Here is a 14129-nt window from a genome sequence, read left to right on the forward strand (position 1 = left end):
CAGTTAAATCCGAGTCCCCACCGTGCTCCCTCTGCATCATCCATCTCACCCTGCTGGTCGGTTTTCCAGAAGCTTCCGGTAACCGAAGGAGCTGAGTGTCTCCTGTCCCAGTCCTTGGTAAACCAAGGAGCCAAGTAAACTTAAACGACAAAGTTGCTCCCTCAGCAGAGGATTATTTACATTGGTGATTTACTTCTGTAGAGCAAAGCCAAAGCGCCCCACCCCCACCCCCGGTTTTTAACTTTTATTGGTAAAATTTGCTACACCGACTGTGTTGAGAAGTCTCCTAACACTAAACTTAATACCCAGACGTTTGGGGGAGGGGGTGGGCGCACTGCAGTTGGCATTTCGGAGTTGTTGACTAAAAGTAGCCATCTTGCTAAAGATGAGGTCAAGGTTTCAGTCTTGGAAGGCTACGAGTTTATTGCAAGGTGAAGCCAGTGTCTTTTCAGCCTTGGGATGAGAAGTACTAGATGAAAAGTAGGTTTAAAGACTAGGAACCAGGAAAGCGACTTAAATCACACTAAGTGCTTTACAAAGCGCTCGGGCCAGTTGACAGCTAGAAAACACCTTTTAACGAATCCCTGCCCCCCTCCCCCCGCATTTTGTTTCCACGAGTTTATTCTTCCGTGGACAAAACTTGGATAATAAACCCGTCTGGTCAGTTTCACTTTCCTTTTTTTTTTTTTTTAAACCAAGAAGTGAAAGCTGTTTTGTGTCAGCACGGTGAAGTGTTTAGATCCTTCTCACCTGCTAAGCGAGTTTCCTCCTAGGAGGGAGGGGCCTAACAGTATTTGAGTTTGAATTTCTTATTCTTTGAAGTGGCTCTCTACACTAGTAATTACGGTTTTATTTCTTACCTCCTGGAGTTTTGTAGGAGTTGGTGAGCCGTAATAATGATTATACAGTTCCCTCGCCTAATCGTGGCTATTTGTTTAGCCCTGTGCCAGCAGTTACTTTGGAAAACTGGCACTTGAAATGTGTTTCAACCCTTCTGGAAAATGCTCCCGTATCTCGACATCTTGGTTTCTTAATCAAATTTCGTGACCTGTGCAAAGTGTTTGCAAGAAGCAAAGAGGAAAAAAAAGGGGGTGGTGGTGGTGGTGGAAGTGTTTGCGCCTGGTTTAAACAACTGGATGCAAAACGGCCTTGTCTTCTCTGCAAAAATTCTTTCTCAAGCAAGGCTAACCTGTGGCTGCCGGCATGCTACCACACCCACACCCTCGGCCCACTGCAGGGGAACTTTCGGTCGCTAGCTCCAAACAGGCGTCTGCGTGGAAGGAACCATGCGCCCCGGCGCGGACCGAAGGTGCCAGGCTACAGCTTGGCCTGGGATGGGAGGGTGGGATGGCCTAAGGAGCCCGGCTGCCCCTCCCACGTGTCTCCGCACCTGCGGGGCTGCGGCGGCGTGGAGTCCGCCTCTCTCCGGAAGAGGCGGTGCGGCCGTGGGCTGGGACTTGGGACGCAGGGGGCCCCCGAGGCGGGAGCACGTGCGCGGGGAGGCGGCGCAGGCCCGAGCGTCCGTGTGCAGCTGCTAGCCGAGCGCGGGGCTGGGGCTTGCGGGGACGGCCCCGCGGAGCGCGCCAGGCCCCGGCGCTGCAGTACTGCCCGAGTCCGGGCGGGGTCTCTGTTCCCTGGCGGAGCAGCTCTCGCGGCCGCGGGAAGCGCCCTCTCTTTCTCCGCCGCCGCCGCCCCGCGTCTGCGCCCTGCCGCCCGCGCCGCGCTCTGAGCTCCCCGCTCCCCGCCGCGCGCCCGGCCCCGCGCCCACTCGCCGCGCGCCCACTCGCCCGCGCGCCCGGCCCTCCGCGCCCCGCTCCCCGCGCCCGGCTCCCTGAGCCCACTCGCCCCGCCATGGCGGACAGCGCGAGCGAGAGCGACACCGACGCGGCGGGCGGCGGCCCGGCAGCCATGCAGTCCTCCTGCTCCGCGACCTCGGGCGGCAGCGGCGGGGGCGGCGGCGGGAAGTCGGGGGGCATTGTCATCTCGCCGTTCCGCCTGGAGGAGCTCACCAACCGCCTGGCCTCGCTGCAGCAGGAGAACAAGGTACTGAAGATCGAGCTGGAGACCTACAAACTCAAGTGCAAGGCGCTGCAGGAGGAGAACCGCGACCTGCGCAAAGCCAGCGTGACCATCGTGAGTGCACCCCGCGGACCAGGGGACCCCGAGTGCGCGCCCCCGTACGGGGGCTGCGGGCCTGCGGGCACAGAGAGCCGGCCTTGGGGGTCCACGAGAGCCCTCCCTCCCTTGGGGTGTTGGAGGTGCCTGGGGAGACTCCCCACGTCCCCTCGTCTGCCTGGGTGGAGGCCCCTCCGAGGCAGGGCTGGAGGCTGGCGGCGTGGCTTGGGGGGGCGGGGTGGGACTTTCTCAGCCCTAGACTGCTTGAAGGCTCCGAATCGGGGACCCCCCCACCCGAGTCCCCGTGAGTGGACGAAGCTGGGGTCTGTTTGGGGGTTAGTGGGAGAGGCGGGGTGTGCCACTGGGCTGGGCACCCAGTTGGCAGGAGGATGGCGCTTTGCTGGATCGCCGGCGCAGGGGGAGGGAGAGAGTGGCTCGGAATCCGGGAAGTGGAGTTTTCTGGCCAGGATGAGAGGGAAGGGCGGGCACTGAGGCTACACCAGCACTTCATTCGGAATCCCTGTCCCTTTGGGCCGGGAGGGTGGGCGGGTACAGAGTAGGGGGGGAGTGTAGCGTCTGGCACAGGCTGGGACCCGGCCGGAACTGAACCGAGGATGGAGGGTGGCCGCCGGAGACTGCCTGGCTGAGCAAGGATGTACGTGCGTCTCCTTCATTGGTGTTGGAGTCTTAGGAGTACTTGCTTGTGAGCCTAGGTACTTGACGGGAACACAGGCCATCTGTTCTCTTTCTACCTGGCCCCTCGAGGCTCCCCTGGAAAGAGGTTAAGATTAGTCTGAGATCAGCCTCCTGGTGTAGCAGAGTGGAAAGGCCCCCGTAGCGGTGATGAGGCGAAACGTAACTAGAAAAAGTACGCGCTGTGCTCTCACCTTCCATCTCTGCCAACTCCACATCATTAACATGCAGAATCCCCCACAGACAACCCTATTCAGATCAAAACAGTTTCCCAGCCAGCAGCACTGAAGAAAATGTCAAGAAATCAAGGAGGATAAATTGCCAGAGCCGCTTGCATTGCAGCTGATTAGACGAACCCTTCCAATAGAGAAAAGAAATTCGGTGATGGGTCAAGGATCACATCCTGGAGACGAAAACGGGACAAATTTAAGCTGCCCTTGTGCCAAGAAAAAGTAAAGTGTGTGTTCGTTCTCGACCCCTGGTTTCTACATGGCCCTCCGTGGTTTATGTAGATAGCTGGTTTCCACCAGGGAGGCGGTGTGATTTGCAACCTAAATAGCAGTTGATTTTTGTTGAAAGGCATCTTGCACGCTCTTATCCGGTCCCGTTCAGTGGAACTGGACACTCATGCCTACAGCTTTAGGCAGCAAATTGCTGGACTGGCTTTTTGAAAGGGCAGCGATTTGTGGAGGTGGCCGCTAGCAAGCCTTCGCTCTATCTCGGCTAAGAGAGGACTCCTTGTGTGTAGGTTGTTTATTTCAAATAGGATATAAATGCAAACTATTTAAAAATGTGTTGTAAATGACAACATTGGTCTCTTGCAGACCGGAAGTGGGGGGAAGGGAACAAAACCTGTCTCTAGTCTCTCCTTCGGTTCGGGAGCAGCAGGTCATTCTCCTGTTCCTGTGGAGGCAGGAGACACTGTGAGGGTCATCTGTTTGACCTGCTGACCTATAAATAGGTCTGTTCCTTGCACACAGACACATTGGCCTTGCAGGGACAAACATGTTCGTTTTCTAGCACGCAAGACCAGCAGCCTCCTGAGTACTTACTTGGTGTGGGGACAGTGTGTAAAGTGGTGCAAGCTTTGGGTTCTTAGCACTCACGCTGAGCTGCAGTTCACGCCCAAGTCAGGTCCCTGTGTGAGTAAGTGTTTTGTAGACCTACCCACTAAGGTTGTTAAAAACTGTTCCAGCTGGCAGTTTGCAAGTATGGGGCAGAGCTCAAGTTGTTTTTGTTTTTGTTTTTGTTTTTTCATCCCTAATGTATTCAGGGAGATAAAAGTGCACGTGGTCCACCTGGGTACCTCATTCTTGGCAGTGTGTAGTGAGCTAATTGTCAAGTGCAGGAGAAAGATGGGTGAAGCTTTTCACCTGGGATGAAGACTTAAGGGCTGACGGGGTCCCGCCTCCGAATTGGCTTATGGATGCCGAACAGAGCAACACCTGTAGAGTTTATGCGGGTGTCAAGCTGTTCGCTTCCTGATAATCCTCCTGGAAAGGCTATGACCAGCCTATGGCTAAGATAGTTTTAGTTTAGTTTTGCTTTTAATTTATTTTATGTAAAATATGAGTGCTTTATCTATTTGCACGTACACCTGTAGGCCAGAAGAGGGCATCACATCCCAGTATAGATAGTTGTGAGCCACCATGTGGTTGCCGGGACTTGAACTCAGGACCTCTGGAAGAGGCAACAGTGCTCTTAACCGCCACCCCCCCACCCCCCCACCCCCCCCACCCCCCCACCCCCCCCCAGCCATCTCCCCCGCCCAACAAGGCTAAGATTAGTTAATGCAGGCCTCTGCTGTTTTCCACAGGTTTAGTTAATTTGGCAGTAGGAAGACGAATAACATCCTATTTGTTGCTTTCTTGGCTCTTACTGGCTCTTCTAATTGAAGAACACTAAAGGTGATGAAGGCTGTAGTTGGTCACTTTCTGGAAGGCATATTGACTTTCAGATGCACCCTAGGGGAGAGAGACCCACTTAAAATATAGGCTTTATTGCTTTACAGGAGGTTTAGATTTGCGGTAAAAATCAGCGTAGTTTCTCCTCTCTGCTTTCTACAGCCTCGGTAGGCAAAGCCTCCTCCACCACCAGCGTCCTATGCACCAGCGTCGAGGAACTTGTCATACACCCATAGCCTGTATTTTACATCGGGTTCACTCTTGCGTGTTCTATACACTTGGACCAAGTGTGTAAAGACATCAGTCACTGTAAGGGCATGACGAGGAAGAAGTCTGCCACTGTGGAAATCCTCTGCCCTCTTTTTTTTTTTCTTCCACCAGTAAGTCCTGGGAACTGCGGGGCCCTTTCTCAGGATGTCAAATGTCGGGTGTGGAAATAGGGTATAGAGTGAACTGAGGGATCCTCCGTGCTCTTTGTTTTGCGCGTGCGTGCGTGCGTGCGTGCGTGCGTGCGTGCAACTGTGGAGGCCTGACAGTGTCTTCCTTGATTGTCTACCTTACCCGTCGAGGCAGGGTCTCTCCTTCACCTGAGTCCACAGCCTGCAGAGTGAGTAGGTTAGTAGTCGAGCTAGGCAGCTTGCTCAGGGGCCCCTCTGTCTCCACCTCCTGAGAACTGTGATTACAGACTGGTTGCTAGGCCCATCCAGTTTTGATGGCTTTAACTTGGGATCTGGGAATCAGAATCCAGTCCTGAGGCTCCTACAGCGGGTGCCTTATCCACTGACCCTCTATAATATTTATCTTTGTGGCTTTCTATTCTTCTTAGTGCAGCCGTTTATCTCTAGCCGTTGAAGGACATCTTAGTTGCTTGTGAGTTCTGGCTGTTGTGAGTATTGTCTGCCTTAAAAACACTCACATCCTTTTGTCTAGACAAAAGATTTTTAGCCCATTTGGGTAAATACCCAGGATTAGAGTTGTTGGGTTATATGGTAATTGCGTGTTTACTTTTGTAAGAAATTGCCCCAGAAAAGTTTTCCTTCCTAGCAGTAATAAGTGAAGCTTGGGGTGCTGTCCACGTCAAATGCAGTCCTGCCGCTTCCTGGATTCTGGTCTTTGCCACAGGTGTGTAGTGGTACCACACAGTTGGACCTCTTAACCCCCCTTCAACCCCCCCAACCTCCCCCCCACCCCCAGTCAGGTTCAAGGCCGATAGAAGCTCCAGCCAGTGAGCTTTCCCCTCTTCTGGTGTTAAACAGCTCATGACTACTGCGATTCCCATTTTAAGAAGGGCGGATCCTCTGCTCTGTTTCCTCAGCATCTGTGTAGCATAAGGTAGCCATCGCCTGTGGGGAGGATGACCTGTGACAGGCCTCTTGTCTAGGACTGTACATCATGTGGGAGGAGGAGTCAGAGCTAGTCTTCAGTGTAATTTATCTGGGGCTTAGAGTGGGACCACTGTGTTCTGAGCGATTATCCAATTTTATCCGTTAAATCAGCAGTGGACCCAGGCTACTGATTATTGATGACTCACTCTTTCTTTCTTTCTTTCTTTCTCTCTCTCTCTCTCTTTCTTTCTCTCTTTCTCTCTTTCGTTCTTTCTTTTGAGTGGGAAAATAAACATAAACCAAGTGCTTAGTCACTCCTTGGAATAGTGTTTAGGTGTCAGTCTGGCAAATCCCTGGGAGAGTGTGGTTTCCCGCGGTCTGACTCAGGGCCTGAGGGTGGTCCAGGGATGGATGGTCCCCGTGCAGGTGTGGGAGTACGATCATGGGCAGTCCCTATGGGATTGCAGCGTTCTCAGCCAGCTGCTGGTGGTACATGTGTGAGCAGTGTTGAGCTGCGTCCTCCGGGAGTCTGTTTTCTAGACAGGCTCAGACAATTTCAGTATGCTTGTTTGGAAATAAAGGCCTGTAATCAGTCACTAGGACTCAAGTGTCTTTTCTGATTATAAAGCAGTTCCCTTCTTTATAAAAGCTTAGGTCAGTACAGATGTAAAAAGGTTTTTTGTTGTTGTTGTTTTTTAAGATTTATTTTTATTTGATGTGTTTGCCTATATGTATAGATGTACACCACATGCGTGCTGTACCCTGAGAGGCCAGAAGAGGGTGCTCGATCCCTTGAGAGATGGATAGGAGTGGCCATGGGGACGGTGAGCACTGAACTGAAGTCCTTTGGAAGAGCAGCCAGTGCTCTTGACCTCGGATTTAAGTCCAGTACAAAGGCGTTTTTGACGTTGTAGCTGAAAACAGTCGCACAAGTGGCATGTGTAGAAACCCTGGCGACATGCTGCCTGTCAACAGTGGTGTCGCTGCCCAGTGAAGGACATTCATATTCACAGTTTGTTGTATGCATTTGGGATTCTTTACTGTGCAGCCTTAGATAAAATATTCCATTTTAAGACTTAAGTTTAGCAGGCCAATCTGTGTGGCCCCTGGAAAAGGGTGGAGTCAGTCTCAGTCTCCCCCCCCCCTTTGTGTGTGTGTGTGTGTGTGTGTGTGTGTGTGTGTGTGTGTGTAGAAAAAAACCATTTTTTTTTTAAGGTTCTTAGGGAAGCACACACCTTAAGACAGTTCTGAGGGAAATGGGAACACAACATTAGATCCATCTGGCACACTGCTCTTAAAGAGGCTGCCCTTGGGTATTCTGCATCGCATGTTTGTTTTTTACATCTGTGAGTGCCTTCTGGGTGTCTCCTACAAAGCACCCCAACTCTAAAGGAGGTCACCATAGTATTTTGGAGTCCTCTTGTTATCTATTTGCTAGAAATGGGGGTAGGGTGGGGGGAGTGATGGGGTGAGGTCTACAGGTTTAGGTTGATGGGGACTGCTGTTCAGGACTAGAGAAACCAGTCTTTTTTGGTTTTTCGAGACAGGGTTTCTCTGTAGCTTTGGCTGACCTAAACTCACTTTGTAGACCAGGCTGGCCTTGAACGCACAGTGATCCGCCTGCCTCTGCCTCCCAAGGGCTGGGATTACAGGTGTGCGCCACGGCGTGCCTGACACTTTTTTTTTTTTTTAAGATTTATTTATTATGTATACAGTACTCTGCCTGCATGTACACCTGCAGGCCAGAAGAAGTCATCAGATGGTTGTGAGCCACCATGTGGTTGCTGGGAATTGAACTCAGGACCTTTGGCGGAGCAGTCAGCGCCCTTAACCTCTGAGCCATCTCTCCAGCCCGAGAAACCAGTCTTAAGCAAACACCAGAGCTTCTTAAACTTCATTTGTTTTTTCTCTCTAGCCAAGTCAGCCTCCCTTTGGCCTCCCCGGCTGTGTGACTGACCCTGCTTGCTACTCAGCGGTGGTCTTCTCCTGATCCACTGGCCTATGTGCATTCTCTGAACCCACACGGGCCTGAACTGAGTTCCCTGGGTCCCCTCTGGCTGGGCTGTACCCCTGCCCTGGTTTGCTCTTCCCTACTCCACCCTCCCATTTCCAGGGTGAATTCTAGTAGCCTGAGCTGTCTTCCCCAGCCCGTGTGTCCTGGCAGTGATGCTTTGTGAGCTGTAATTGGGTAGTCTCAGAGCCCATCTGCCACCACCGGCATCTTCTTCAGGAGCTGAGGGTCAGACTCTTCTTGGCCCGTGTTTTTCAATGTCTGGCATCTGGGAGGCACATGAGGGTTGGTGACTTGGCTCAGGGGTTGCTCTGTTTATGTTGGTCACCTGCAGTTTGCACAAGTTCATAGGCCACTCCTGACATCACAGCAACAGGTAGATGGTGGATACACTGTATATCGTGGGGACTCACTTCTAGGTGCACCCTAAGCTCTGGCCACCACCTGCTAGGTTACCTTGTAGCGCCGACCTGCATGTTGCTGCTACATTGCGTTCCCAAGGGGACAAAGTGTCTCAAGAAGGGCTAGGACAGAAGCGTTTGTTGCCCATCTCATTTGCTGCCTTCGGGTGTTGACAGTGACAGATCATTCCAGATGGTTCCTATGCCTTCTTTTATATTAAAGTTGCCGATACTGCCTCTGGAAAACACCTATAAGTCATCATAGGGTGACGAGATCGGGCAGATACAGGGGTCCTGGGTCTTTGATTGAGGACGGGTGTGAGAACAGGGTCAGGAGGCTTGAGGCCAGGGGCTGTCCACGGCCAGAGATGCACTGGGTGGAGGTGGGGCGTCTCTGCAGTCTGTGGGTCCGTTCTTCGCGCTCTGCTCCCCTTGAAGTAATGCCTTGCGCACATAACCACGCTTGCACCCGGCAGTCCTAATGCTTGTGTTTAAAATGCAGTGAGGCTGAGGGAGGAGGACTAAGCCATCTTTCTTGTCCTTTGGCATAATCCCCCCCCCCCCCAGTGGGGAGGCATTGCATTTTCTCTTCAATCACAGCGCCAGTTGCTTTTAGGTGTATTGAGTTATTGTCAAATCAGCAGAGTAAATGCTCACAGGTTCTGTGTGTTCCTGACAGGAAGGGGTGCTCTAGAAAACTCTTGGAATAGAAGCTTGCCGACTCTTCTTGCCTTCCATAGATTATGTGTGTGTGTGTGTGTGTGTTATGGTTGTCAGATTGCAGTGTGAACTTTATCCCCACACCCATGTTGGTGAATAGCAAACACCACTTTACTTCTCTCAGGGATAAGAATACCGAAAAATCAGGGCACAAGTTCCACAGTGTGACACCTAACGGTTATTCGCAGTCACTGTTCCCTTCGTGTCTCTAGGTCTAGGGTGGAGTGCATTTTTATTCCATAGCAAGTTAGTTTAATCAGCATATGTTCAGTGTACACATGGGTGGATTTCATAAGGACATCTCCATTTGGGTATGTCGTGTGCTTGGGCCACACCCTGACCCCCTGTGTGGGGTGTGTTTCAGTGCCTCAAAGTCATGGTGCTTTCCTTCTTTGATGCTTCCTTCTTTGATGGCTGGAAATGAATCCTTCTACCCTGTATTGCTCAGTTCCTCAGAAAGGCACAGGATGTGCCAGGTAGTAAATATAGTGTTAAGGAGGCAGGAGGCAGTCTCCAGTTCCTGCACTCGACCTCCTGTGTACCCAGGTACTGAAAAATATCTGGAGGGAATTTGGGGGCTCTGCCAATGATGCCCAGTGAAGACCACATCTGACTTCATCCACTTGGCCCTGGGTGGGCATTGGAGGCAGTTGAATGCAGACAGAATTGGGGGTTCATTTTCACCTCTGTCCCAGAGAGCCTGCCTGATCTCCAGTACACACACACACACACACACACACACACACACCGTGCAAGAGAGAAAAGAAGCCATTGTGTATTGCTTCAGAGTTTCTGGACCAGGGCACATCTCCCTTTGGCCTTCTAAGCTGAGGTTTTATCTGTCTTCATAAGGACAGCATGGTGTCCCAAGCCCGTCACAGCTCCATTAGCTTGTAGTGTATCTTGTCAGGCCAGACCTTGAGTCTCTGCTGAGGCGACGGCTCAGAGCCCTTTTGTTTGTTTTTAATTTTCATTTTTGTTTGGTGATAGGTGAAATGTCACGGGTGTTTAAGCTCTGCGGATTTGTGTCTGTCAGCACAGCAGGCAGTACCTAGTCGGTTCTCTCTGATCCTGTTGAACCCACAGGCCCACCCGCCTTCTGCCTTCCTTTTGTGTTGGAGGGACCAGACTTCCAAAAGTGTTTTTAACCCAGAACTGTGAGAAAACAGAAGACAGCTTAAGGTGTAGTTAGTTGCAGGGGGGGGGGGATGTGGGGGTAGGGGTATGGAGGAGGTGAGGGGTGCGATTTTTCTGGGCAGGTTTAAATCCCAGCTGGTTAAAAGCCCAATGGGTGGTGGGTGGGGCTAATCTTCCATACAGATCAGTCCAGCCCCTCCCTGATCCCCCAGGAGGCCAGGTATGCCTACAGCACGCTCAGCTTAGTATCCACCAGGGCATCTCAGGGCACCAGGGAATCCAAGGAGGCCTTGGGGGAGTGGAGGTGGGGTGTCCTCATCGACCTACGGACATAGGTCACCATTCAGAAGGGCTTTCCAAAGAAGGAAAGAGGAAATGAAAGGCAGTGGCTTATGGGCACGCTTCTTCATTTTAGAAACCTACTTACCTGAGTGGAATATCCCACATGTTGTTTGCATATGGGGAACAGTTTGGATCTTTTGCAGCATAGGCCTTGAAAAGGTTAAATGAGAGCGCTGGGTGTTCAGTGTAGAAGTAGTTCCTTGTCCCGAAACACCAAAAACAAACAAACAAAAAACCAAAAATCTTGTGTTCTTATGGAGGTTTTTGTGAGGAAGATGGTTCCTCATTTGCTGAGCCCACATCCATCGACAGCCCACACACTGCCATCTTCCTGGATCCAGAGGGGTCAGGGTGATGAGTCAGCCAGATGCTTTGTGTAGTGTCTTTATTAGCAGGGGGCATAAAGCACATCCCCGGGGACCACGGTGAAGGCCCATGTCTCCTGGAAAGAACACGAACTCTCACACACCTCTTTGAACCTCGAAGGCAAGGAGCTAAGTCACAGAAGCCGTGTTAGATCCCGGACTGGCCAGTGCCTTTTTCTTAGTACTACATCCTCAGCGTGCGCTCTGCTGCTTTGACCAGGTGTCAGTGTAAAAACTTGGGGCCTCAGGTGCATTCGGAGTACTGTGTAGTGTCTCCAGCGTTCACAACCAGAACGCTACGCTCTGTGGTGTCCCCACTTGCCTTCCCTTGTGATCTCTTATCAGTTGTCACTTTTAATAATCATTACATTATTTATTCATGTTATGTTTATCTGTGGAGTGCTGGGTGGAAACCATGGGCTTCAGCGTGCGAGGCAAGGACTCTGCCACTTGGTGACAAACTCAGCTTCATGTTTACTGATTGACGTGTGTGTGTGTGTGTGTGTGTGTTCATGTTCCTGTGTGGGAATTTGCGTACATGCCTGTATGTGGGGGCAGAGGTGAATGTTGGGGGCGGGGGAGTCTAGGTTGCTCTCCACTTGACTCTTTTGAGACCTGGAGCTCACCAGTTGGGAGGCTGATGCCATCCCCCAGAGCTCTTCTGCATACTCAGCCAGCGCTGGGGTGTCATGCAAGTGCTCTCGCCTGTGGTTTACGTGGTGGCGGCTGTGTTGCCGAGCATTACGTCAGCTTGACACAGGTGAGAGTCAGGAACTTCAGTTGAGACAGATTGGCCTATGAAGTGGGCAAGCCTGGGGTGTATTTTCTTGATCTATGTGAGAGGGCACAGCTCACTATGAGCAGTGCCACCGCTGTGCGGGTGGTCCTGGGAGCTACAGGAAAGTGGGTGGGGTAAGCCATGGGGATGAGGAGCACCCCGGAAGCAGCACTTCTCCATGGTCCCTGCAGCAACTTGTACCTCTGGGTGCCTGTCTTAAGTTCTTTCCTGACTTCCCGGGATGATGATGATGGATTACACACTGCAGGGAAGTAAGCCCTTCCCTTTTCACACTGCTCATGGTGTCTTACCCCAGCGATAGAAACAACCCTAACGGTGGAGACACTGCAGCTCTAAACTTAGGCCCTTAAACCAACTAAGGCACGTGCTTTGCCAACTGATGATCTCTGTTTAGGTTTTCTTTTTCTTTTCTTTCTTGATTTCTTTTTCTTTAAAGACAGACTCTGATCTGCTTAAGCAGTTAGCTGTTTTGTTGATGTCTTGGAAGTGAAGTTAGGATTGAGACTTACAGTGTGGTTGATCTCTTGCTCTTTTGTTTGGTTTTGTTTTGTTTTTGGGTTTTATTTTTGGGTTTTTTAAGACAGGGTTTCTCTGTGTATATCCCTGGCTGTCCTGGACTCACAGGGATTCACCTGCCTCTCCCTCCTGAGTGCTGGGATTAAAGGCGTGCACCACCATGCCCGACTCTAACATAAATAAGAGTTTTGTTGCCTGCCTTTTGCCCTGCATCTGTTTTTCCTTGTCTGTGTAACAACCGTGCCCAGTGCCCTGGCCCCGTGCTCGGCGCTGATGCCCTAACTGGAACGGGCACCTAGGGAGAGAACGGACTCAGGTCGTTTGCCTTTTGATTTTTTTTTTTTAAATGTGGATTCATTAATATTAAAATGATTTTCTGAGGCACAGTTTTGATTGAACTCTCACTTGAAGGGTGACAGTGAAAACTAGAATTCTTGCCAACATTTTTCCACCTTAACGTCTTTTTATTTTATTTTTTACTGTTTGTGAGTTTAAATGTATGTATACCGTGTGTGTGTGTGTGTGTGTGTGTGTGTGTGTGTGTGTGTGTGTTTCATGATGGGCAAGTATAGGTTAGAGGACAACTTTAGGGAGTCTGTACTTTTCTTCCACCGTGTGCACCATGTGGGGGGAACCAGGTATAAAACTTAGGTCAGCAGACTTGGCAGTCAGCACCTTTACCCATGAACCATCTCTCGGGTACCACATCTACACGTTGTGTCCTCGCTGTGATCCTGTGGACCAGTACCCCTCATATCCTTTGTTATGAACCTAGAAACAGGTGAACTGAGGTCTCATTATTTGGGGGGGGTCTCATGATTTTCAGACGAGGCCAGGACTTGAACTTGAGTCCGGCTTCAAACCTAAAGCACAAGGTAGGAGCCAGCGAGAGGGTGGCGCATTAGTTGAGGGGCAGTTTTGCCTTCGTCTGGTTGTAGACGTTTGCTCTTGGTCTGCACACAGACTCAGGTCGTCAGGGCTGCCTCATCCACAGCAAATTCCCCCAGGATGCTGAGCCTAGGGAAGCATTGCCAGGGCAGCAGACTCTGTCTGGGGAAAACAGTCACAGCAGAGAGGGTGTCTGCAGTGGCTGGGGCTTGCCCTGCTGTCTTTCTGCCACACCCACCGTCCGGTACCGCACCCGGGTACACACCATGGTTACTCCATTCCCTCACCATGTCATCTGTTCCCATCCCAGGCTGGAGTCACTGTCTAATTCTTTGCTTATGTTACAGACTCTGTTTAAAAATAGCCCAAGGAGCACAGGACAAGCGCCCCCCTCCCCCTCCCTCCCAAAAAGCCGAGTGCCTGCTGCATGTCAAAGAACTGTGCCTTCATGTATCACTCAGGAGAGACTGTTAGGCAAGTGTGGGTGGTTGGCCTGGTGTAATATGCGAGTGAGGTCTGCAGTCAGAGAGAGGGCTTGACCCAGAGCGGGGGTTCACAGCTTTCCCAGTGCTGCGAGCCTTTAGTACAGTTCCTCAAGTTGTGGTGACCCCACCCCCCACCATAAAATTATTTCGTTGCTACTTCTACTTCTTAATAGCAATTTTGCTACTGTTAGAAACCATCACGTAGAGATATCTGATACACGGGATATCTGACACACGACCCTCCCTCTCCAAGGGGTCGAGACCCACAGGTTGAGAACCATTGGTCAAGGAGGAGGGCGAGTTTTTCGCCAAGACACGAAGGAGAAACTGAATTTAACGGAGAAGAAGGGGGGTGGGAGGCTGGGCGGTGCATCTGGGTGGGCTCTGCCCTGGCCTGCGAAGAGGTGAGGGGAGAGAGGGCAGGTAAA

General features: G+C 51.4%; 1 protein-coding gene across 1 annotated transcript in view; it reads left to right on the forward strand.

The window, feature by feature from the left end:
- Positions 1–1477: 1477 nt before the first annotated feature.
- Positions 1478–14129, forward strand: part of CCDC6 (coiled-coil domain containing 6) — a 96499-nt gene continuing 83847 nt past the window's right edge. The window contains exon 1 of the mRNA XM_084753983.1: positions 1478–2133. Within this exon, the coding sequence (XP_084610109.1) occupies positions 1852–2133 (282 nt within the window). The 5' untranslated portion in view covers positions 1478–1851. The remainder of the gene's footprint in view (positions 2134–14129) is intronic.

The sequence above is a fragment of the Acomys minous genome (genome assembly GCF_964271855.1).
Source record: "Acomys minous genome assembly, chromosome: 13".
Lineage (NCBI taxonomy): Eukaryota > Metazoa > Chordata > Mammalia > Rodentia > Muridae > Acomys > Acomys minous.